The 27807-nt window shown below is 40.8% G+C and overlaps 1 protein-coding gene across 1 annotated transcript in view; it reads left to right on the forward strand.

Moving 5' to 3' along the window:
* LOC311035580 (echinoderm microtubule-associated protein-like 6) overlaps positions 1-23257 on the forward strand; it is a gene marked incomplete at both ends in the record, with an annotated part of 83523 nt that extends 60266 nt beyond the window's left edge. Inside the window, 7 exons of the mRNA XM_084043857.1 lie at positions 477-665; positions 18117-18289; positions 18690-18852; positions 19506-19609; positions 21015-21168; positions 21360-21460; positions 23233-23257. Coding sequence (XP_083899983.1) covers positions 477-665; positions 18117-18289; positions 18690-18852; positions 19506-19609; positions 21015-21168; positions 21360-21460; positions 23233-23257 — 909 coding nt within the window. The remainder of the gene's footprint in view (positions 1-476; positions 666-18116; positions 18290-18689; positions 18853-19505; positions 19610-21014; positions 21169-21359; positions 21461-23232) is intronic.
* Positions 23258-27807: the final 4550 nt, after the last annotated feature.

A 27807-nucleotide genomic window follows, 5' to 3' on the forward strand; every position in this document is an offset into this window, starting at 1 on the left:
TAGCCCCAATCGAGACGTCACTGATTGGTCCGGGGTCCTGACTGTGCTTGCTGGGGTGTTCTGCCTGGTTCTCCTCACTGTCTGGAGCAATTGATCTGAATTTGCACACGGCCATTAACCATTACCATGTGCACCTAACAGCGAAGCCCGTTTCCCGATTTCACCAAATCTCAGCAGTTCATTAGCATTTTGTGTTCCATGGTTCCCGGGTTGCCAGATCATGTGCGCATATCCCCCCACGGGTATGGTCTAGTCATGGTAATTGAAAGACTTTAAACTAGTGACTGAAACTTTGTTTTGTCTGTGCGTGTATGTGTGCGTGTGTGTGTGTGTGTGTGTGTGTGTGTGTGTGTGTGTGTGTGTGTGTGTGTGTGTGTGTGTGTGTGTGTGTGTGTGTGTGTGTGTGTGTGTGTGTGTGTCTTTGTGTGTGTGTGTGCCTGTGCGTGTGTGTGCCTGTGCGTGTGTGTGTGTCTCAGGGTAAGATCCTGGTGGGCACTAAGGACGGGGAGGTGATAGAGATGGGGGAGAAGAACGCCGCCTCCAACACCTTGGTGACCGGTCACACCAGAGGTCACATCTGGGGTCTGTCTGCCCATCCTCACAAAGATGTCTGTATCTCTGCTAGTGATGACGCTACTGTACGCATCTGGGACCTGGCTGATAAGGTATTATATATATACTGCTATATATACTATAATACTATACTATAACTATAACTATATTATATGTTACAGGGAAATTGGCATTCATTGGGAAATTGGAAAGGTACGCTCGTTTTTAGGCGTGGGGCTTCGGCGTGAGGCGGGGCTTTGATGCGAGGCGGAGGAGCGCTGAAAATAAAATGGATAATATGAGAGACATATTTTATGACAGGTTGGATAATGAAGGTTAGTCACACTGAGCAGAGTAACACTGTGTTTTATGACAGGTTGGATAATGAAGGTTAACCACACTGAGCAGAGTAACACTGTGTTTTATGACAGGTTGGATAATGAAGGTTAGTCACACTGAGCAGAGTAACACTGTGTTTTATGACAGGTTGGATAATGAAGGTTAGTCACACTGAGCAGAGTAACACTGTATTTTATGACAGGTTGGATAATGAAGGTTAGTCACACTGAGCAGAGTAACACTGTATTTTATGACAGGTTGGATAATGAAGGTTAGTCACACTGAGCAGAGTAACACTGTGTTTTATGACAGGTTGGATAATGAAGGTTAGTCACACTGAGCAGAGTAACACTGTATTTTATGACAGGTTGGATAATGAAGGTTAGCCACACTGAGCAGAGTAACACTGTGTTTTATGACAGGTTGGATAATGAAGGTTAACCACACTGAGCAGAGTAACACTGTATTTTATGACAGGTTGGATAATGAAGGTTAGTCACACTGAGCAGAGTAACACTGTATTTTATGACAGGTTGGATAATGAAGGTTAGTCACACTGAGCAGAGTAACACTGTATTTTATGACAGGTTGGATAATGAAGGTTAGTCACACTGAGCAGAGTAACACTGTGTTTTATGACAGGTTGGATAATGAAGGTTAACCACACTGAGCAGAGTAACACTGTATTTTATGACAGGTTGGATAATGAAGGTTAGTCACACTGAGCAGAGTAACACTGTGTTTTATGACAGGTTGGATAATGAAGGTTAACCACACTGAGCAGAGTAACACTGTGTTTTATGACAGGTTGGATAATGAAGCGGTTAACCACACTGAGCAGAGTAACACTGTGTTTTATGACAGGTTGGATAATGAAGGTTAGTCACACTGAGCAGAGTAACACTGTATTTTATGACAGGTTGGATAATGAAGGTTAACCACACTGAGCAGAGTAACACTGTGTTTTATGACAGGTTGGATAATGAAGGTTAGTCACACTGAGCAGAGTAACACTGTATTTTATGACAGGTTGGATAATGAAGGTTAACCACACTGAGCAGAGTAACACTGTGTTTTATGACAGGTTGGATAATGAAGGTTAACCACACTGAGCAGAGTAACACTGTGTTTTATGACAGGTTGGATAATGAAGGTTAGTCACACTGAGCAGAGTAACACTGTATTTTATGACAGGTTGGATAATGAAGGTTAACCACACTGAGCAGAGTAACACTGTATTTTATGACAGGTTGGATAATGAAGGTTAACCACACTGAGCAGAGTAACACTGTATTTTATGACAGGTTGGATAATGAAGGTTAGTCACACTGAGCAGAGTAACACTGTATTTTATGACAGGTTGGATAATGAAGGTTAGTCACACTGAGCAGAGTAACACTGTATTTTATGACAGGTTGGATAATGAAGGTTAACCACACTGAGCAGAGTAACACTGTGTTTTATGACAGGTTGGATAATGAAGGTTAGTCACACTGAGCAGAGTAACACTGTGTTTTATGACAGGTTGGATAATGAAGGTTAACCACACTGAGCAGAGTAACACTGTGTTTTATGACAGGTTGGATAATGAAGGTTAGTCACACTGAGCAGAGTAACACTGTGTTTTATGACAGGTTGGATAATGAAGGTTAACCACACTGAGCAGAGTAACACTGTGTTTTATGACAGGTTGGATAATGAAGCGGTTAACCACACTGAGCAGAGTAACACTGTGTTTTATGACAGGTTGGATAATGAAGGTTAGTCACACTGAGCAGAGTAACACTGTGTTTTATGACAGGTTGGATAATGAAGGTTAGTCACACTGAGCAGAGTAACACTGTGTTTTATGACAGGTTGGATAATGAAGGTTAACCACACTGAGCAGAGTAACACTGTGTTTTATGACAGGTTGGATAATGAAGGTTAGTCACACTGAGCAGAGTAACACTGTGTTTTATGACAGGTTGGATAATGAAGGTTAGTCACACTGAGCAGAGTAACACTGTGTTTTATGACAGGTTGGATAATGAAGGTTAACCACACTGAGCAGAGTAACACTGTGTTTTATGACAGGTTGGATAATGAAGGTTAACCACACTGAGCAGAGTAACACTGTGTTTTATGACAGGTTGGATAATGAAGGTTAGCCACACTGAGCAGAGTAACACTGTATTTTATGACAGGTTGGATAATGAAGGTTAACCACACTGAGCAGAGTAACACTGTATGTTATGACAGGTTGGATAATGAAGGTTAGCCACACTGAGCAGAGTAACACTGTATTTTATGACAGGTTGGATAATGAAGGTTAACCACACTGAGCAGAGTAACACTGTGTTTTATGACAGGTTGGATAATGAAGGTTAGTCACACTGAGCAGAGTAACACTGTGTTTTATGACAGGTTGGATAATGAAGGTTAACCACACTGAGCAGAGTAACACTGTGTTTTATGACAGGTTGGATAATGAAGGTTAACCACACTGAGCAGAGTAACACTGTGTTTTATGACAGGTTGGATAATGAAGGTTAGTCACACTGAGCAGAGTAACACTGTATTTTATGACAGGTTGGATAATGAAGGTTAACCACACTGAGCAGAGTAACACTGTATTTTATGACAGGTTGGATAATGAAGGTTAACCACACTGAGCAGAGTAACACTGTATTTTATGACAGGTTGGATAATGAAGGTTAGTCACACTGAGCAGAGTAACACTGTATTTTATGACAGGTTGGATAATGAAGGTTAACCACACTGAGCAGAGTAACACTGTGTTTTATGACAGGTTGGATAATGAAGGTTAACCACACTGAGCAGAGTAACGCTGTATTTTATGACAGGTTGGATAATGAAGGTTAGTCACACTGAGCAGAGTAACGCTGTATTTTATGACAGGTTGGATAATGAAGGTTAACCACACTGAGCAGAGTAACACTGTATTTTATGACAGGTTGGATAATGAAGGTTAGTCACACTGAGCAGAGTAACACTGTATTTTATGACAGGTTGGATAATGAAGGTTAACCACACTGAGCAGAGTAACACTGTATTTTATGACAGGTTGGATAATGAAGGTTAACCACACTGAGCAGAGTAACACTGTATTTTATGACAGGTTGGATAATGAAGGTTAGTCACACTGAGCAGAGTAACACTGTATTTTATGACAGGTTGGATAATGAAGGTTAGTCACACTGAGCAGAGTAACACTGTATTTTATGACAGGTTGGATAATGAAGGTTAACCACACTGAGCAGAGTAACACTGTATTTTATGACAGGTTGGATAATGAAGGTTAGTCACACTGAGCAGAGTAACACTGTATTTTATGACAGGTTGGATAATGAAGGTTAACCACACTGAGCAGAGTAACACTGTATTTTATGACAGGTTGGATAATGAAGGTTAACCACACTGAGCAGAGTAACACTGTATTTTATGACAGGTTGGATAATGAAGGTTAGTCACACTGAGCAGAGTAACACTGTATTTTATGACAGGTTGGATAATGAAGGTTAACCACACTGAGCAGAGTAACACTGTGTTTTATGACAGGTTGGATAATGAAGGTTAACCACACTGAGCAGAGTAACACTGTGTTTTATGACAGGTTGGATAATGAAGGTTAGTCACACTGAGCAGAGTAACACTGTATTTTATGACAGGTTGGATAATGAAGGTTAACCACACTGAGCAGAGTAACACTGTGTTTTATGACAGGTTGGATAATGAAGGTTAGTCACACTGAGCAGAGTAACACTGTGTTTTATGACAGGTTGGATAATGAAGGTTAGTCACACTGAGCAGAGTAACACTGTATTTTATGACAGGTTGGATAATGAAGGTTAACCACACTGAGCAGAGTAACACTGTGTTTTATGACAGGTTGGATAATGAAGGTTAACCACACTGAGCAGAGTAACACTGTATTTTATGACAGGTTGGATAATGAAGGTTAGTCACACTGAGCAGAGTAACACTGTGTTTTATGACAGGTTGGATAATGAAGGTTAGTCACACTGAGCAGAGTAACACTGTGTTTTATGACAGGTTGGATAATGAAGGTTAACCACACTGAGCAGAGTAACACTGTATTTTATGACAGGTTGGATAATGAAGGTTAGTCACACTGAGCAGAGTAACACTGTGTTTTATGACAGGTTGGATAATGAAGGTTAACCACACTGAGCAGAGTAACACTGTATTTTATGACAGGTTGGATAATGAAGGTTAACCACACTGAGCAGAGTAACACTGTATTTTATGACAGGTTGGATAATGAAGGTTAGTCACACTGAGCAGAGTAACACTGTGTTTTATGACAGGTTGGATAATGAAGGTTAACCACACTGAGCAGAGTAACACTGTATTTTATGACAGGTTGGATAATGAAGGTTAACCACACTGAGCAGAGTAACACTGTATTTTATGACAGGTTGGATAATGAAGGTTAACCACACTGAGCAGAGTAACACTGTGTTTTATGACAGGTTGGATAATGAAGGTTAACCACACTGAGCAGAGTAACGCTGTATTTTATGACAGGTTGGATAATGAAGGTTAACCACACTGAGCAGAGTAACACTGTATGTTATGACAGGTTGGATAATGAAGGTTAACCACACTGAGCAGAGTAACACTGTGTTTTATGACAGGTTGGATAATGAAGGTTAACCACACTGAGCAGAGTAACACTGTGTTTTATGACAGGTTGGATAATGAAGGTTAACCACACTGAGCAGAGTAACACTGTATTTTATGACAGGTTGGATAATGAAGGTTAACCACACTGAGCAGAGTAACACTGTGTTTTATGACAGGTTGGATAATGAAGGTTAGTCACACTGAGCAGAGTAACGCTGTATTTTATGACAGGTTGGATAATGAAGCGGTTAACCACACTGAGCAGAGTAACACTGTATTTTATGACAGGTTGGATAATGAAGGTTAGTCACACTGAGCAGAGTAACACTGTATTTTATGACAGGTTGGATAATGAAGGTTAACCACACTGAGCAGAGTAACACTGTATTTTATGACAGGTTGGATAATGAAGGTTAGTCACACTGAGCAGAGTAACACTGTATTTTATGACAGGTTGGATAATGAAGTGGTTAACCACACTGAGCAGAGTAACACTGTATTTTATGACAGGTTGGATAATGAAGGTTAGTCACACTGAGCAGAGTAACACTGTATTTTATGACAGGTTGGATAATGAAGCGGTTAACCACACTGAGCAGAGTAACACTGTGTTTTATGACAGGTTGGATAATGAAGGTTAACCACACTGAGCAGAGTAACACTGTATTTTATGACAGGTTGGATAATGAAGGTTAGTCACACTGAGCAGAGTAACACTGTGTTTTATGCAGTGGTGGAAAGTAACTAAGTACATTTACTTAAGTACTGTACTTAAGTACAATTTTGAGGTATTTGTACTTTACTTGAGTATTTCCAATTTTCAATACTTTTACTTCTACTCCATTACATCTCGGGTCCAAATATTGTACTTTTACTCCACTACAACTATTTGAAAAATTTAGTTACTAGTTACTTTTCAGATATAAATTATGATATAATGAAACATACATTAACCACTTTAAACCTATTTTAAACCTAGGCTATTGGAAAATAGTAGATCTACAAGCTCACAACGCGTCGTGATGCGACGCGTTGTGAGCTTGTAGATCGGCTATTTTCAAATATTTAGTACTTTTACTTTTGGTACTTTAAGTACATTTTGATGCCAATGCTTTTGTACTTTTACTCAAGTGAATTTTTAATTCTGGACTTTTACTTGTAAAAGAGTATTTTTATATTGCAGTATTGGTACTTTTACTTAAGTCAAGAATTTGAGTACTTTTTCCACCACTGGTTTTATGACAGGTTGGATAATGAAGGTTAACCACACTGAGCAGAGTAACACTGTGTTTTATGACAGGTTGGATAATGAAGGTTAGTCACACTGAGCAGAGTAACGCTGTATTTTATGACAGGTTGGATAATGAAGGTTAACCACACTGAGCAGAGTAACACTGTATGTTATGACAGGTTGGATAATGAAGGTTAACCACACTGAGCAGAGTAACACTGTGTTTTATGACAGGTTGGATAATGAAGGTTAACCACACTGAGCAGAGTAACACTGTATTTTATGACAGGTTGGATAATGAAGCGGTTAACCACACTGAGCAGAGTAACACTGTATTTTATGACAGGTTGGATAATGAAGGTTAGTCACACTGAGCAGAGTAACACTGTATTTTATGACAGGTTGGATAATGAAGGTTAACCACACTGAGCAGAGTAACACTGTATTTTATGACAGGTTGGATAATGAAGGTTAACCACACTGAGCAGAGTAACACTGTATTTTATGACAGGTTGGATAATGAAGGTTAGTCACACTGAGCAGAGTAACGCTGTATTTTATGACAGGTTGGATAATGAAGTGGTTAACCACACTGAGCAGAGTAACACTGTATTTTATGACAGGTTGGATAATGAAGGTTAACCACACTGAGCAGAGTAACACTGTATTTTATGACAGGTTGGATAATGAAGGTTAGTCACACTGAGCAGAGTAACACTGTGTTTTATGACAGGTTGGATAATGAAGGTTAGTCACACTGAGCAGAGTAACACTGTATTTTATGACAGGTTGGATAATGAAGGTTAACCACACTGAGCAGAGTAACACTGTGTTTTATGACAGGTTGGATAATGAAGGTTAGTCACACTGAGCAGAGTAACACTGTATTTTATGACAGGTTGGATAATGAAGGTTAACCACACTGAGCAGAGTAACACTGTGTTTTATGACAGGTTGGATAATGAAGGTTAGTCACACTGAGCAGAGTAACACTGTATTTTATGACAGGTTGGATAATGAAGGTTAGTCACACTGAGCAGAGTAACACTGTGTTTTATGACAGGTTGGATAATGAAGGTTAACCACACTGAGCAGAGTAACACTGTATTTTATGACAGGTTGGATAATGAAGGTTAACCACACTGAGCAGAGTAACACTGTATTTTATGACAGGTTGGATAATGAAGGTTAGTCACACTGAGCAGAGTAACACTGTATTTTATGACAGGTTGGATAATGAAGGTTAACCACACTGAGCAGAGTAACACTGTATTTTATGACAGGTTGGATAATGAAGGTTAACCACACTGAGCAGAGTAACGCTGTATTTTATGACAGGTTGGATAATGAAGGTTAACCACACTGAGCAGAGTAACACTGTATGTTATGACAGGTTGGATAATGAAGGTTAACCACACTGAGCAGAGTAACACTGTGTTTTATGACAGGTTGGATAATGAAGGTTAACCACACTGAGCAGAGTAACACTGTGTTTTATGACAGGTTGGATAATGAAGGTTAACCACACTGAGCAGAGTAACACTGTGTTTTATGACAGGTTGGATAATGAAGGTTAACCACACTGAGCAGAGTAACACTGTGTTTTATGACAGGTTGGATAATGAAGGTTAGTCACACTGAGCAGAGTAACGCTGTATTTTATGACAGGTTGGATAATGAAGCGGTTAACCACACTGAGCAGAGTAACACTGTATTTTATGACAGGTTGGATAATGAAGGTTAACCACACTGAGCAGAGTAACACTGTATTTTATGACAGGTTGGATAATGAAGGTTAGTCACACTGAGCAGAGTAACACTGTATTTTATGACAGGTTGGATAATGAAGTGGTTAACCACACTGAGCAGAGTAACACTGTATTTTATGACAGGTTGGATAATGAAGGTTAGTCACACTGAGCAGAGTAACACTGTATTTTATGACAGGTTGGATAATGAAGCGGTTAACCACACTGAGCAGAGTAACACTGTGTTTTATGACAGGTTGGATAATGAAGGTTAACCACACTGAGCAGAGTAACACTGTATTTTATGACAGGTTGGATAATGAAGGTTAGTCACACTGAGCAGAGTAACACTGTGTTTTAGGACAGGTTGGATAATGAAGGTTAACCACACTGAGCAGAGTAACACTGTGTTTTATGACAGGTTGGATAATGAAGGTTAGTCACACTGAGCAGAGTAACGCTGTATTTTATGACAGGTTGGATAATGAAGGTTAACCACACTGAGCAGAGTAACACTGTATGTTATGACAGGTTGGATAATGAAGGTTAACCACACTGAGCAGAGTAACACTGTGTTTTATGACAGGTTGGATAATGAAGGTTAACCACACTGAGCAGAGTAACACTGTATTTTATGACAGGTTGGATAATGAAGCGGTTAACCACACTGAGCAGAGTAACACTGTATTTTATGACAGGTTGGATAATGAAGGTTAGTCACACTGAGCAGAGTAACACTGTATTTTATGACAGGTTGGATAATGAAGGTTAACCACACTGAGCAGAGTAACACTGTATTTTATGACAGGTTGGATAATGAAGGTTAACCACACTGAGCAGAGTAACACTGTATTTTATGACAGGTTGGATAATGAAGGTTAGTCACACTGAGCAGAGTAACGCTGTATTTTATGACAGGTTGGATAATGAAGTGGTTAACCACACTGAGCAGAGTAACACTGTATTTTATGACAGGTTGGATAATGAAGGTTAGTCACACTGAGCAGAGTAACGCTGTATTTTATGACAGGTTGGATAATGAAGGTTAACCACACTGAGCAGAGTAACGCTGTATTTTATGACAGGTTGGATAATGAAGGTTAACCACACTGAGCAGAGTAACACTGTATTTTATGACAGGTTGGATAATGAAGGTTAGCCACACTGAGCAGAGTAACACTGTATTTTATGACAGGTTGGATAATGAAGGTTAACCACACTGAGCAGAGTAACACTGTATTTTATGACAGGTTGGATAATGAAGGTTAGTCACACTGAGCAGAGTAACACTGTGTTTTATGACAGGTTGGATAATGAAGGTTAGTCACACTGAGCAGAGTAACACTGTATTTTATGACAGGTTGGATAATGAAGGTTAACCACACTGAGCAGAGTAACACTGTGTTTTATGACAGGTTGGATAATGAAGGTTAGTCACACTGAGCAGAGTAACACTGTGTTTTATGACAGGTTGGATAATGAAGGTTAACCACACTGAGCAGAGTAACACTGTATTTTATGACAGGTTGGATAATGAAGGTTAGTCACACTGAGCAGAGTAACACTGTATTTTATGACAGGTTGGATAATGAAGGTTAACCACACTGAGCAGAGTAACACTGTATTTTATGACAGGTTGGATAATGAAGGTTAACCACACTGAGCAGAGTAACACTGTGTTTTATGACAGGTTGGATAATGAAGGTTAGTCACACTGAGCAGAGTAACGCTGTATTTTATGACAGGTTGGATAATGAAGGTTAACCACACTGAGCAGAGTAACACTGTATTTTATGACAGGTTGGATAATGAAGGTTAGCCACACTGAGCAGAGTAACACTGTATTTTATGACAGGTTGGATAATGAAGGTTAACCACACTGAGCAGAGTAACACTGTATTGTATGACAGGTTGGATAATGAAGGTTAGTCACACTGAGCAGAGTAACACTGTGTTTTATGACAGGTTGGATAATGAAGGTTAGTCACACTGAGCAGAGTAACACTGTATTTTATGACAGGTTGGATAATGAAGGTTAACCACACTGAGCAGAGTAACACTGTGTTTTATGACAGGTTGGATAATGAAGGTTAACCACACTGAGCAGAGTAACACTGTATTTTATGACAGGTTGGATAATGAAGGTTAACCACACTGAGCAGAGTAACACTGTATTTTATGACAGGTTGGATAATGAAGCGGTTAGCCACACTGAGCAGAGTAACACTGTGTTTTATGACAGGTTGGATAATGAAGCGGTTAGCCACACTGAGCAGAGTAACACTGTATTTTATGACAGGTTGGATAATGAAGCGGTTAGCCACACTGAGCAGAGTAACGCTGTATTTTATGACAGGTTGGATAATGAAGCGGTTAGCCACACTGAGCAGAGTAACACTGTATTTTATGACAGGTTGGATAATGAAGGTTAACCACACTGAGCAGAGTAACACTGTATTTTATGACAGGTTGGATAATGAAGCGGTTAGCCACACTGAGCAGAGTAACACTGTATTTTATGACAGGTTGGATAATGAAGGTTAACCACACTGAGCAGAGTAACACTGTATTTTATGACAGGTTGGATAATGAAGGTTAACCACACTGAGCAGAGTAACACTGTGTTTTATGACAGGTTGGATAATGAAGGTTAACCACACTGAGCAGAGTAACACTGTATTTTATGACAGGTTGGATAATGAAGGTTAGTCACACTGAGCAGAGTAACACTGTGTTTTATGACAGGTTGGATAATGAAGGTTAGTCACACTGAGCAGAGTAACACTGTGTTTTATGACAGGTTGGATAATGAAGGTTAGTCACACTGAGCAGAGTAACACTGTATTTTATGACAGGTTGGATAATGAAGGTTAGTCACACTGAGCAGAGTAACACTGTATGTTATGACAGGTTGGATAATGAAGGTTAGTCACACTGAGCAGAGTAACACTGTATTTTATGACAGGTTGGATAATGAAGGTTAACCACACTGAGCAGAGTAACACTGTATTTTATGACAGGTTGGATAATGAAGGTTAACCACACTGAGTAGAGTAACACTGTATTTTATGACAGGTTGGATAATGAAGGTTAACCACACTGAGCAGAGTAACACTGTATTTTATGACAGGTTGGATAATGAAGGTTAACCACACTGAGCAGAGTAACACTGTATTTTATGACAGGTTGGATAATGAAGGTTAACCACACTGAGCAGAGTAACACTGTATTTTATGACAGGTTGGATAATGAAGGTTAACCACACTGAGCAGAGTAACACTGTATTTTATGACAGGTTGGATAATGAAGGTTAGTCACACTGAGCAGAGTAACACTGTATTTTATGACAGGTTGGATAATGAAGCGGTTAACCACACTGAGCAGAGTAACACTGTGTTTTATGACAGGTTGGATAATGAAGGTTAACCACACTGAGCAGAGTAACACTGTATTTTATGACAGGTTGGATAATGAAGGTTAGTCACACTGAGCAGAGTAACACTGTGTTTTATGCAGTGGTGGAAAGTAACTAAGTACATTTACTTAAGTACTGTACTTAAGTACAATTTTGAGGTATTTGTACTTTACTTGAGTATTTCCAATTTTCAATACTTTTACTTCTACTCCATTACATCTCGGGTCCAAATATTGTACTTTTACTCCACTACAACTATTTGAAAAATTTAGTTACTAGTTACTTTTCAGATATAAATTATGATATAATGAAACATACATTAACCACTTTAAACCTATTTTAAACCTAGGCTATTGGAAAATAGTAGATCTACAAGCTCACAACGCGTCGTGATGCGACGCGTTGTGAGCTTGTAGATCGGCTATTTTCAAATATTTAGTACTTTTACTTTTGGTACTTTAAGTACATTTTGATGCCAATGCTTTTGTACTTTTACTCAAGTGAATTTTTAATTCTGGACTTTTACTTGTAAAAGAGTATTTTTATATTGCAGTATTGGTACTTTTACTTAAGTCAAGAATTTGAGTACTTTTTCCACCACTGGTTTTATGACAGGTTGGATAATGAAGGTTAACCACACTGAGCAGAGTAACACTGTGTTTTATGACAGGTTGGATAATGAAGGTTAGTCACACTGAGCAGAGTAACGCTGTATTTTATGACAGGTTGGATAATGAAGGTTAACCACACTGAGCAGAGTAACACTGTATGTTATGACAGGTTGGATAATGAAGGTTAACCACACTGAGCAGAGTAACACTGTGTTTTATGACAGGTTGGATAATGAAGGTTAACCACACTGAGCAGAGTAACACTGTATTTTATGACAGGTTGGATAATGAAGCGGTTAACCACACTGAGCAGAGTAACACTGTATTTTATGACAGGTTGGATAATGAAGGTTAGTCACACTGAGCAGAGTAACACTGTATTTTATGACAGGTTGGATAATGAAGGTTAACCACACTGAGCAGAGTAACACTGTATTTTATGACAGGTTGGATAATGAAGGTTAACCACACTGAGCAGAGTAACACTGTATTTTATGACAGGTTGGATAATGAAGGTTAGTCACACTGAGCAGAGTAACGCTGTATTTTATGACAGGTTGGATAATGAAGGTTAACCACACTGAGCAGAGTAACACTGTGTTTTATGACAGGTTGGATAATGAAGGTTAACCACACTGAGCAGAGTAACACTGTGTTTTATGACAGGTTGGATAATGAAGGTTAGTCACACTGAGCAGAGTAACACTGTATTTTATGACAGGTTGGATAATGAAGGTTAACCACACTGAGCAGAGTAACACTGTGTTTTATGACAGGTTGGATAATGAAGGTTAGTCACACTGAGCAGAGTAACACTGTATTTTATGACAGGTTGGATAATGAAGGTTAACCACACTGAGCAGAGTAACACTGTGTTTTATGACAGGTTGGATAATGAAGGTTAGTCACACTGAGCAGAGTAACACTGTATTTTATGACAGGTTGGATAATGAAGGTTAGTCACACTGAGCAGAGTAACACTGTATTTTATGACAGGTTGGATAATGAAGGTTAGTCACACTGAGCAGAGTAACACTGTATTTTATGACAGGTTGGATAATGAAGGTTAACCACACTGAGCAGAGTAACACTGTATTTTATGACAGGTTGGATAATGAAGGTTAGTCACACTGAGCAGAGTAACACTGTATTTTATGACAGGTTGGATAATGAAGGTTAACCACACTGAGCAGAGTAACACTGTATTTTATGACAGGTTGGATAATGAAGGTTAACCACACTGAGCAGAGTAACACTGTGTTTTATGACAGGTTGGATAATGAATGTTAACCACACTGAGCAGAGTAACACTGTGTTTTATGACAGGTTGGATAATGAAGGTTAACCACACTGAGCAGAGTAACACTGTGTTTTATGACAGGTTGGATAATGAAGGTTAACCACACTGAGCAGAGTAACACTGTGTTTTATGACAGGTTGGATAATGAAGGTTAGTCACACTGAGCAGAGTAACGCTGTATTTTATGACAGGTTGGATAATGAAGCGGTTAACCACACTGAGCAGAGTAACACTGTATTTTATGACAGGTTGGATAATGAAGGTTAACCACACTGAGCAGAGTAACACTGTATTTTATGACAGGTTGGATAATGAAGGTTAGTCACACTGAGCAGAGTAACACTGTATTTTATGACAGGTTGGATAATGAAGGTTAACCACACTGAGCAGAGTAACACTGTATTTTATGACAGGTTGGATAATGAAGGTTAGTCACACTGAGCAGAGTAACACTGTATTTTATGACAGGTTGGATAATGAAGTGGTTAACCACACTGAGCAGAGTAACACTGTATTTTATGACAGGTTGGATAATGAAGGTTAGTCACACTGAGCAGAGTAACACTGTATTTTATGACAGGTTGGATAATGAAGCGGTTAACCACACTGAGCAGAGTAACACTGTGTTTTATGACAGGTTGGATAATGAAGGTTAACCACACTGAGCAGAGTAACACTGTATTTTATGACAGGTTGGATAATGAAGGTTAGTCACACTGAGCAGAGTAACACTGTGTTTTAGGACAGGTTGGATAATGAAGGTTAACCACACTGAGCAGAGTAACACTGTATTGTATGACAGGTTGGATAATGAAGGTTAGTCACACTGAGCAGAGTAACACTGTGTTTTATGACAGGTTGGATAATGAAGGTTAGTCACACTGAGCAGAGTAACGCTGTATTTTATGACAGGTTGGATAATGAAGGTTAACCACACTGAGCAGAGTAACACTGTATGTTATGACAGGTTGGATAATGAAGGTTAACCACACTGAGCAGAGTAACACTGTGTTTTATGACAGGTTGGATAATGAAGGTTAACCACACTGAGCAGAGTAACACTGTATTTTATGACAGGTTGGATAATGAAGCGGTTAACCACACTGAGCAGAGTAACACTGTATTTTATGACAGGTTGGATAATGAAGGTTAACCACACTGAGCAGAGTAACACTGTATTTTATGACAGGTTGGATAATGAAGGTTAACCACACTGAGCAGAGTAACACTGTATTTTATGACAGGTTGGATAATGAAGGTTAACCACACTGAGCAGAGTAACACTGTATTTTATGACAGGTTGGATAATGAAGGTTAGTCACACTGAGCAGAGTAACACTGTATTTTATGACAGGTTGGATAATGAAGGTTAACCACACTGAGCAGAGTAACACTGTATTTTATGACAGGTTGGATAATGAAGGTTAACCACACTGAGCAGAGTAACACTGTATTTTATGACAGGTTGGATAATGAAGGTTAGTCACACTGAGCAGAGTAACGCTGTATTTTATGACAGGTTGGATAATGAAGTGGTTAACCACACTGAGCAGAGTAACACTGTATTTTATGACAGGTTGGATAATGAAGGTTAACCACACTGAGCAGAGTAACACTGTATTTTATGACAGGTTGGATAATGAAGGTTAGTCACACTGAGCAGAGTAACGCTGTATTTTATGACAGGTTGGATAATGAAGGTTAACCACACTGAGCAGAGTAACGCTGTATTTTATGACAGGTTGGATAATGAAGGTTAACCACACTGAGCAGAGTAACACTGTATTTTATGACAGGTTGGATAATGAAGGTTAGCCACACTGAGCAGAGTAACACTGTATTTTATGACAGGTTGGATAATGAAGGTTAACCACACTGAGCAGAGTAACACTGTATTTTATGACAGGTTGGATAATGAAGGTTAGTCACACTGAGCAGAGTAACACTGTGTTTTATGACAGGTTGGATAATGAAGGTTAGTCACACTGAGCAGAGTAACACTGTATTTTATGACAGGTTGGATAATGAAGGTTAACCACACTGAGCAGAGTAACACTGTGTTTTATGACAGGTTGGATAATGAAGGTTAGTCACACTGAGCAGAGTAACACTGTGTTTTATGACAGGTTGGATAATGAAGGTTAACCACACTGAGCAGAGTAACACTGTATTTTATGACAGGTTGGATAATGAAGGTTAGTCACACTGAGCAGAGTAACACTGTATTTTATGACAGGTTGGATAATGAAGGTTAACCACACTGAGCAGAGTAACACTGTATTTTATGACAGGTTGGATAATGAAGGTTAACCACACTGAGCAGAGTAACACTGTGTTTTATGACAGGTTGGATAATGAAGGTTAGTCACACTGAGCAGAGTAACGCTGTATTTTATGACAGGTTGGATAATGAAGGTTAACCACACTGAGCAGAGTAACACTGTATTTTATGACAGGTTGGATAATGAAGGTTAGCCACACTGAGCAGAGTAACACTGTATTTTATGACAGGTTGGATAATGAAGGTTAACCACACTGAGCAGAGTAACACTGTATTGTATGACAGGTTGGATAATGAAGGTTAGTCACACTGAGCAGAGTAACACTGTGTTTTATGACAGGTTGGATAATGAAGGTTAGTCACACTGAGCAGAGTAACACTGTATTTTATGACAGGTTGGATAATGAAGGTTAACCACACTGAGCAGAGTAACACTGTGTTTTATGACAGGTTGGATAATGAAGGTTAACCACACTGAGCAGAGTAACACTGTATTTTATGACAGGTTGGATAATGAAGGTTAACCACACTGAGCAGAGTAACACTGTATTTTATGACAGGTTGGATAATGAAGCGGTTAGCCACACTGAGCAGAGTAACACTGTGTTTTATGACAGGTTGGATAATGAAGCGGTTAGCCACACTGAGCAGAGTAACACTGTATTTTATGACAGGTTGGATAATGAAGCGGTTAGCCACACTGAGCAGAGTAACGCTGTATTTTATGACAGGTTGGATAATGAAGCGGTTAGCCACACTGAGCAGAGTAACACTGTATTTTATGACAGGTTGGATAATGAAGGTTAACCACACTGAGCAGAGTAACACTGTATTTTATGACAGGTTGGATAATGAAGGTTAACCACACTGAGCAGAGTAACACTGTATTTTATGACAGGTTGGATAATGAAGGTTAACCACACTGAGCAGAGTAACACTGTGTTTTATGACAGGTTGGATAATGAAGGTTAGTCACACTGAGCAGAGTAACACTGTGTTTTATGACAGGTTGGATAATGAAGGTTAGTCACACTGAGCAGAGTAACACTGTGTTTTATGACAGGTTGGATAATGAAGGTTAGTCACACTGAGCAGAGTAACACTGTATTTTATGACAGGTTGGATAATGAAGGTTAGTCACACTGAGCAGAGTAACACTGTATTTTATGACAGGTTGGATAATGAAGGTTAACCACACTGAGCAGAGTAACACTGTATTTTATGACAGGTTGGATAATGAAGGTTAACCACACTGAGTAGAGTAACACTGTATTTTATGACAGGTTGGATAATGAAGGTTAACCACACTGAGCAGAGTAACACTGTATTTTATGACAGGTTGGATAATGAAGGTTAACCACACTGAGCAGAGTAACACTGTATTTTATGACAGGTTGGATAATGAAGGTTAACCACACTGAGCAGAGTAACACTGTATTTTATGACAGGTTGGATAATGAAGGTTAACCACACTGAGCAGAGTAACACTGTGTTTTATGACAGGTTGGATAATGAAGGTTAACCACACTGAGCAGAGTAACACTGTATTTTATGACAGGTTGGATAATGAAGGTTAGTCACACTGAGCAGAGTAACACTGTGTTTTATGACAGGTTGGATAATGAAGGTTAGTCACACTGAGCAGAGTAACACTGTATTTTATGACAGGTTGGATAATGAAGGTTAACCACACTGAGCAGAGTAACACTGTATTTTATGACAGGTTGGATAATGAAGCCAACCTATTCTTTTATATTGTGTACTTGTGTATTGTATTGTACTTTACTGTACTGTATTATATTGCATTATATTGTGTTGTGTTATATAGTGTTATATTGTGTTGTTTTGTGTTGTTTTGTGTTGTAGAAACTGTTAAACAAGGTGTTTTGTGTTGTTTTGTGTTGTAGAAACTGTTAAACAAGGTGTTTTGTGTTGTTTTGTGTTGTAGAAACTGTTAAACAAGGTGTTTTGTGTTGTTTTGTGTTGTAGAAACTGTTAAACAAGGTGTCGTTGGGTCATCCTGCTAAGTGCACCAGCTACAGTCCTAATGGAGAGATGGTTTCTATCGGCATGGAGAACGGAGAGTTCATCGTCCTGTTGGTCAACTCTCTGAGTGTCTGGGGCAAGAAGAGAGACCGCAGTGTGTCTATACAGGACATAAGGTCTGTTTAATCTACTAAAATACAACTCTCTGAGTGTCTGTGTCTGTACAGGACATAAGGTCTGTTTAATCTACTAAAATACAACTCTCTGAGTGTCTGTGTCTGTACAGGACATAAGGTCTGTTTAATCTACTAAAATACAACTCTGTGAGTGTCTGGGGCAAGAAGAGAGACCACAGTGTGGTCTGTTTAACGTTTTCTCTTGCGAACACACACGCGCACGCACACGCGCACACACACACATTACAGGAAACAATACAGGAAACAATACATTCAATCGTGTCTTTGTGTGTGTGTGTGTGTGTGTGTGTGTGTGTGTGTGTGTGTGTGTGTGTGTGTGTGTGTGTGTGTGTGTGTGTGTGTGTGTGTGTGTGTGTGTGTGTGTGGTGAACATCAACAGGTTCAGTCCAGATAACCACCTCCTGGCAGTAGGCTGTGTTGAAGGCTGTGTGGATTTCTATGACCTCAGCCTGGGTCCGTCTCTGAACAGGGTGGGGTACTGTAAGGACCTGCCCGGGTTCGTCCTGCAGGTCGACTTCTCTGCTGACAGCAAGTACATTCAGGTAGGCCTACCATACAGATACTGTCTAATACATACTGTACACTACTGTACCATACAGATACTGTTTAAATCATCGAATGCTGGAGTAAATAATTCAACCACTGCCAGCGATGTTTCATTTTTCCTTACCGTTCAACTAGTCACAGAATATGTATCTGCAGTATGATCGTCCCCTGAGCGTTGCTAAACACAGAGGTTTCTCTGTGCGTTCAACGTGACCCTCCATTCACTAGTTAATGACAGTTGGATAATGGATACAGCATGTCTCTCCAAACATGCAGAGGAAAACCAGCTGAGAAAAATGTGTTTTATCCAAATGGAATAACAAGCACGTGGACGGTGCGTTGTTGTTGTGTGTTTTTGCGATCATGTGATTTCTTGCTTCCCTCCCCCACTGAGGGTCACATGGTGACTCATAGGTTAGCGAAGAGCTCCATCTAGTGTAAAAAGTGAAAACACCTCCTTAACATTAACCTGGTTAAAAACAAAAGGTCAAATATGTAATAATGAAGCTGTCCTAAAATGTGTGTGTGTGTGTGTGTGTGTGTGTGTGTGTGTGTGTGTGTGTGTGTGTGTGTGTGTGTGTGTGTGTGTGTGTGTGTGTGTGTGTGTGTGTGTGTGTGTGTGTGTGTGTGTGTGTGTGTGTGTACACAGGTGTCTACCAGTACATACTGTCGTCAGGTCCATGAGGTTCCATCAGGGAAGCAGGTTTCAGATCAGAGCGTCATCGATAGAATCACCTGGGCTACATGGACCAGGTAGGACTAACTATACATTATATTATATTATATTATATACATATACATTACATTATGATAGAATCACCTGGGCTACATGGACCAGGTAGGACTACTTATACATTATATAATATATTATATACAGATACATTACATTATGATAGAATCACCTGGGCTACATGGACCAGGTAGGACTACTTATACATTATATTATATAATATTATATACATATACATTACATTATGATAGAATCACCTGGGCTACATGGACCAGGTAGGACTAACTATACATTATATATTATATACATATACATTATATTATGATAGAATCACCTACATGGACCAGGTAGGCCTACTTATACATTATATATTATATACATATACATTACATTATGATAGAATCACCTACATGGACCAGGTAGGCCTACTTATACATTATATATTATATACATATACATTACATTATGATAGAATCACCTACATGGACCAGGTAGGCCTACTTATACATTATATATTATATACATATACATTACATTATGATAGAATCACCTACATGGACCAGGTAGGCCTACTTATACATTATATATTATATACATATACATTACATTATGATAGAATCACCTACATGGACCAGGTAGGACTACTTATACATTATATATTATATACAAACATATACATTACATTGTGATAGAATCACCTACATGGACCAGGTAGGACTAACTATACATTATATATTATATTATATACAAACATATACATTACATTATGATAGAATCACCTACATGGACCAGGTAGGACTACTTATACATTATATATTATATTATATACAAACATATACATTACATTATGATAGAATCACCTACATGGACCAGGTAGGACTACTTATACATTATATATTATATTATATACATATACATTACATTATGATAGAATCACCTACATGGACCAGTAGGCCTTTATCACTACTAACTACTACATTATGATAGAATCAGAGTCCAGTCCAGTAAGTTCAGTCCAGCTTGTACTAACTGGACTGAACTGGACTGAACTGGACTAATTGGACTGGACTCACTGGAATGGAGTGAACAGGACTAACTGTTTTTTTTTTTTTTTTGGGGTGGGGGGGGGGCTTTTCTATGCCTTTATTAGAGAGGGAAAGGGAAAGTAGACTGACAGGAAATGGGGAGAGAGATGGGGGGTGACACGCAGCAAAGGTTGACGGGATCGGGAGTCGAACCCGCGACGCGCTGTCAGGCTGGCAGTGCAGCCTAGGGCAGTGCCCGGGCCGCAGCGTGGCGGGCCGGGCACATCTCTTCCAGTCGATGTTGTTGTAGCGTTCTCGGAGATGAGGTCATGGGGGTGTGGCCTACTGGGAGATGAGGCAGTGGGGGTGTGGCCTCTTAACGTGTTTTCTTGTGTCATTTCAGCGTTCTGGGAGATGAGGTCATGGGGGTGTGGCCTCGTAACGCGGACAAGGCAGACGTGAACTGTGCCAGCGTGTCTCACACTGGACTCAACGTGGTGACAGGAGACGACTTCGGCCTCATCAAACTGTTTGACTTCCCCTGTTCAGACAAGTTTGTACGTCCTGAACCGCTTGTTTTATCTGTCTTAAAGGACCTCTTCACCCATTTTCAACCTATCTTCATAATAATAGGTCCTCACTAATGCTCCTTGTGTGTGTGTGTGCTTGTGTGTGTGTGTGTGTGTGTGTGTGTGTGTGTGTGTGTGTGTGTGTGTGTGTGTGTGTGTGTGTGTGTGTGTGTTTTCAGGCCAAACACAAGCGTTACTTCGGTCATTCTGCTCATGTAACCAACATCAGATTCTCCTGTGACGACAAGTATGTGGTCAGTGCTGGAGGCAACGACTGTAGGTGAGACACCTCTATGACACGCAGTGAGACAGGCTGACTGTAGGTGAGACACCTCTATGACACACAGTGAGACAGGCTGACTGTAGGTGAGACACCTCTATGACACGCAGTGAGACAGGCTGACTGTAGGTGAGACACCTCTATGACACACAGTGAGACAGGCTGACTGTAGGTGAGACACCTCTATGACACGCAGTGAGACAGGCTGACTGTAGGTGAGACACCTCTATGACACGCAGTGAGACAGGCTGACTGTAGGTGAGACACCTCTATGACACACAGTGAGACAGGCTGACTGTAGGTGAGACACCTCTATGACACGCAGTGAGACAGGCTGACTGTAGGTGAGACACCTCTATGACACACAGTGAGACAGGCTGACTGTAGGTGAGACACCTCTATGACACGCAGTGAGACAGGCTGACTGTAGGTGAGACACCTCTATGACACGCAGTGAGACAGGCTGACTGTAGGTGAGACACCTCTCTATGACACGCAGTGAGACAGGCTGACTGTAGGTGAGACACCTCTATGACACGCAGTGAGACAGGCTGACTGTAGGTGAGACACCTCTATGACACGCAGTGAGACAGGCTGACTGTAGGTGAGACACCTCTATGACACGCAGTGAGACAGGCTGACTGTAGGTGAGACACCTCTATGACACGCAGTGAGACAGGCTGACTGTAGGTGACACAGGTAGTAAGACAGGCTGAGAGAGAGACAGGCAGTAAGACAGCTGAGAGAGAGACAGGCAGTAAGACAGGCTGAGAGAGAGACAGGCAGTAAGACAGCTGAGAGAGAGACAGGTAGTAAGACAGGCTGAGAGAGAGACAGGCAGTAAGACAGCTGAGAGAGAGACAGTGTAGGAGAGACAGACAGTAGGACAGCCAATGAGAACAGCCCCTAGCAGAGTCTAGTAGGCGTCTACTTCTCGCCTGAATGAAATATTATTTTGCATTTCAGAGAATATTTTCTGCATAATTTCACCCACTCGTCACCAATCTTCTATGAATTCATATGTTCATTTTTTACAATCCAAATCTGCCCCCCCCCCCCCCCCCCACACCCTGCTCCGCGGATATCCACGTGATCCGCGGTTAGAACCACGATAAACGAGGTCTTCTTGGGGCGTACGGACGTCCCAAGAAGTCAAACATTTGCACATTTTGCATTTGTAGGTGTGAAACTATACGGTACATGTTGACTATAGGGGGATATGAGTTACGATGCTCATTGACAGCCAATGACGTGTTTTGACGCATGTCAATCCAACGCCCACACACCGCCATGACGTTTTTTGGCGCTTGTTTTCATTTTTCTACGCTAGATGGCGCTCTTCACTAACCTATGAGTCACCATTTGACTCCCACTGAATCAGTGAAGCGGGAAATCACCTGATCGCAAAAAAGCAGCCACGTTCCCTCCCATTCTAATGGATTTGGAAAAATGCCTTTTCTCTGCTTTCAGTTTTTTGGATGCAAAAACAACCGACATTTAACTGACAATAACTATGGAACGGATTATCACGACAGCACGCTCCCCGGCGACTCGCTCGCCTTTGCGGCTCGCTTGGCGGTCCCTCTCGTGGCCTGTTTAGACGGCGCGCCTCCGTCATTTTAACAGTTTTTTGGCGGACCCATCACTCTTTCACGTCTTGGTGGAGTGCAGAAATGCCCGGCACACATTTGTCCCAAGAAGTCACGATATGCATGTTGGGGAGAGAGAGTGTGTTGGTTCAAACTGTCGTTATGTTTTTCTGTTTCACGCAGCTTGTTTGTGTGGAAATGCCAGTAACCACGCCGACCCAGTAACCGTGGCGACCCAGTAACATGCCGACCGAGAGAAGGAAGCTGGAGGAAGAAGAAGCTGCTGGAGTCCTCAATGCTGCATTTAATATTATAGTACTGATTACAGTACTGATGATAGTGCTGATGATAGTACTACTGATAGTACTGTATTGGTAGTACTACCGATAGTACTGTATTGTTAGTACTACTGTATAATTGGTACTACTGAATATTTACTATGAGTACTTTGGTGAATATGACTTACTATCCAGAGACTTGCAGTTGAGTGACGGTTCACATGCCTTGCTCAAAGACACAACAGAACACGTTTAATGTTAATAGACAAATAGATAGATATCCAACAATACATATCTATTAGATAGATATCTGATCATTAGATATCTATTAGATAGATATCTGATCATTAGATATCTATTAGATAGATATATGATCATTAGACATATATTAGATAGATATCTGATCATTAGATATCTATTAGATAGATATATGATCATTAGATATCTATTAGATAGATATCTAACGATGAAATAGTTATCTAACAATTAGATAGATATCTACCTATTAGATAGATTTCTAACCATTACATAGATATCTGATGCTTAGATATCCAACCATTAGGTAGGTAGATATCTAACAATTAGATAGATAGATAACGATTATATATCCAACCATCAGGTAGACATCTAAATATTATAGAGTTATAGTAGGATAGATATCTAACTATTAGATGGATATCTTACGGTTAGATATTGAACAATTAGATAGATAGATATCTAATTATTAATACAAAATAACAGAAAGTGTGACCAACCACAGACCTCTGTAGAACAGCCGCAGTCTTACGTCACAGCTCAGCCAATCGGAGGCTCAGCATAGACAGAGTTGCACGGTTAAAACCGGGACACGTTGACTTGTTGTTTAAGCCCCGCCCATCGCTGGGATTCATTGGTTGAAGACAAGTTGGTCCAGAACCAATGGTTTTCAACGGTGGGGTCTGGGGGGGACGACCCCCGGGGGTCCTTAAGGGGGTCTCAGGCGGGTCCCCAGCTAAATGATCGATGGTTAATTATTACTTGTGTGCAAGTTAAAGCAGACAAAACAATGTCTGTTTTGACCAGAGTTGGGCTGTAATCTCCATAGCGAGACAGGGAAGGACTTCTGGACCAAAGGACAGACAATGTCCTTTGGTTATCTCTGGGGTCCCAGAGATAAACATAAAAATAGAAATAAACACATTTTATCAAATGGGGGTCTTAGAAACAAAAAACACCAAACGTTGAGCAAGGGTTCATAAATGTTGATAGACACTTTGCTTGTTGTAGGAATTGAACCTGTGACTTTATAGTAACGTGTATGTGTGTGTGCGTGCGTGTGTGTGCGTGAGGGTGTGCGTGCATGCATGTGTTTGTGTATGCATACGTATGTGTGTAGAAGATGTCTTTATTGACGTGTTTATTTTTTATTGAAATGTCTTTATATCAAACAGCCGTTGTCTCAGAGTGTCTATATATATGTATATATAAACACAAACGGAGCCAAAATAGTTTTATTATATTCGTATATTTATTCATCATGTAGCCATTTTGTTTTGTTCCATGTCATTACCTCCATAAGAACGTGCCTTCAATCCCGCTGGTACGACTTTAGTCTTTAATTAAGCCTGAATACCCCGTCGTATGCAGAACTATCCACCTTCACGCTAGCAAGCTAGCAAGGTAACATGCTAGCTAGTAAGCTAGCAAGGTAACACGCTAGCAAGCTAGCAAGTCAACACGCTGGCAAGGTAGCAAGCTAACAAAGTAGCAACTAGCAAGCTAACATGCTAGCTTGAAGGTCGACTCGTGTTGGCAAGCGACACGTTGTATGATGGCGTATAATTGGAGCTTTCTTGTGGTGCTACTATCGTCTCTGACACTGGAAACAGAGTCGTTGTGTCGTCTGTCTTCATGGAAACAGTCGTTGTGTCGTCTGTCTCCATGGAAACGGAGTCGTTGTGTCGTCTGTCTTCATGTGACCGTTGTGTTTTGGTTCCATTGCGTCGTGTGGTTCTGAGTTCTCACTCAAGACTCGCTCCGGTCCGCAGCGTTAGCGAGTTCTCTCTAACAAAGTCTTTCCTCATTGACCAGGTTCACTGCCGCCAACAGATCCGTATCAGTAGGTGGCAGTATTGAGTGAATAGAAGTTTCTCAGGAGGCATCTGTACTAGATGCTGAATAACCTGCTCCTTTCCAAGTGAAGGAGCAGTGGCTCTACTCAGAGTCTCTCTGGGTGACTGAACTTCTCTCAGGGAGAGCCACCCGTCTGACAGAAATCATTTTGGCCGCATCATGTATCCACAATCTTAATGTTCACGGCCCACTTCATGATCATAGGTGAGAGTAGGAACGCAGATTTCTCGGTAGACCGAGAGCTTTCTCTTCTGGCTCAGCTCTGTTTTCGTCACAACAGTGACGGTACATATACCTCTCCTCCTGCTCCTGTTCTCCTGCTGATCTCTCGCTCCGTCCTCCCCTCACTCGTGAACAAGACCCCGCGATACTGTACTTGAACTCCACAACTTGGAACAAGACCTTAAAGTGAAAAAAATACTTTTTATGGTATCGATTAGTCACCCCATGGAGATTCATGGTTATGTTTTTGTTTTTGTCGCATTCCTAAGCCAATAAGTGGATGACGAGCAGTGGGTTCCGGTAGGAGACACAGAGATTCTCCTTTGTGTCTCCTACCGGAGCCCACTTCTCGTCATCCAATTATTGGCTTAGGAATACGACAAAAACTGAAAAATATCCATGATTTCAAGTCTGCATGGGGTGACTAATCAATAGAAAATCAGTATTTTTTTGGGTGAACTATTTCTTTAACTTATTTTATGGCAAAAAAAGTGGATTTTACACTGAAGGTGATAAAAGTTAGCCTGGTTCCAGACGAATCTGCCTTTACAAAATCGCATCGCACTTTTAGCCCTCGGCAGATTACGTCTGGGATTGCACAGGGAGTTGAGCTGCCCCGGTCGCTGCGTTCCGAACCAATCAGCGGCTGCTAGGGGCGGGATCATCCAATCACCTGCCTAGTAGCTTGAAAACAAGGAAAAACCGTCTGTCATCGATTCTGCCTACGGAGTCTCAGATGGAAGTACGCTGTGAAACGAAAGTAGGTTAGATAAAAGTATTTCAACACCATAAAACTCCCCTTTGTTTTTGTAGAGTAGCAAAATGCTATTCTTTATCTTTTACTACAGCATGGTCACGCTGGTCAATGAGGAAACACATAGAACCTGACATATAGCAAAGGAGCAGTGGGTTCTCCAACATTTTAATGTCAAGGACCCCCATAACCCTGAGAGTGTACAGATGGAACCAAATGGACCCGTACGGGTCCATTTGGTTCCATTTGTACACTCTCAGATCTCGCTAACGCAATGGACCAGAGCCAACTCAAACCCACCTATAGGAGACACTGTTGACGGGGACATGTGTGACTGTCTGTGGGTTTACCATCAAACTGTTGAACCTTGGCTTTACGGTTCAGCCAACAGGCCTCCCTGTCACATGACACACTAAAGGACACTCCTGGAGTAAGAGCTGCGGGAATCGAACCTGCAACCGTTTTGTCCACCAACTGTTCTATACAAGTCTGAGTCTATACAATCGTGTGTGTGTGTGTAGCACAGCTCCGCTGGGCGAGCGTTTTTTTCCGGTGGTGCCATCATCATCCTACAGCACCCGTAATGAAGTTTACATCGTCGGTGGAAGAAGAGAATGACATACTCTCACTCCCCAAACGGCCTATAGTGACTCCTTGGGACAAACGTGACCAAACGGACTGGAAGGGAGGTGGTACCCTGTTCCCTGGTACTCTGGTACCCTGGTATGCCGGTACCCTGATACCCCGGTACCCTGATACCCTGGTACTCTGGTATCCTGGTACCCTGGCCTGGGCACTTCCGCTAGAAAACATGTTTTTTTTGTTTTTGTTTTTTTCAGAACCCTAGATATCATTATCTGAAGATTTGCAGCTTCATCCACTCCTTGTTCAACTTATAACTGAAAAAGGCTGTATCTGGCTTCCTAAGCATTTTTTTTCTTTGAAAAAAAAAATCAAAATCGTACTGGCCAGAATGAGTTCAATGAGTTCATTAATCCGCCAACACCAGCGTTTTTACAAATCTTCCGAGACCCACACATTTTTTTCCCCAAATATGTAAACAACAGATGTCTGGGGGGGGGGGGGGGGGGGGTCTCTTCTATCATACGGAAAAGAAAAAATGTTACCGCGATATTCACCAAAAACGCAATCTGGGAAAATAAATGGGAGATACATTTATTTTTTATAAATCGGATAACGTTAGACCCAATTTGTTTTACAATCACGTGATTTCCGGGTGTGTTCTTCTTCGGGAGTCCCACCCAGGATCAGTCACAGGCTGCGGTAGAGCGCCCTCTATCGGCATCACTGAAAACACCAACTGACGTCTATAGACGTCAATGGCAGTCAATGTGTTAACACGACGGAGGCACGCCGTCTAAAGCGGACTCG

The sequence above is a fragment of the Gymnoscopelus microlampas genome (genome assembly GCF_963454915.1).
Source record: "Gymnoscopelus microlampas genome assembly, chromosome: 2".
NCBI classification, from domain to species: Eukaryota; Metazoa; Chordata; class Actinopteri; order Myctophiformes; family Myctophidae; genus Gymnoscopelus; species Gymnoscopelus microlampas.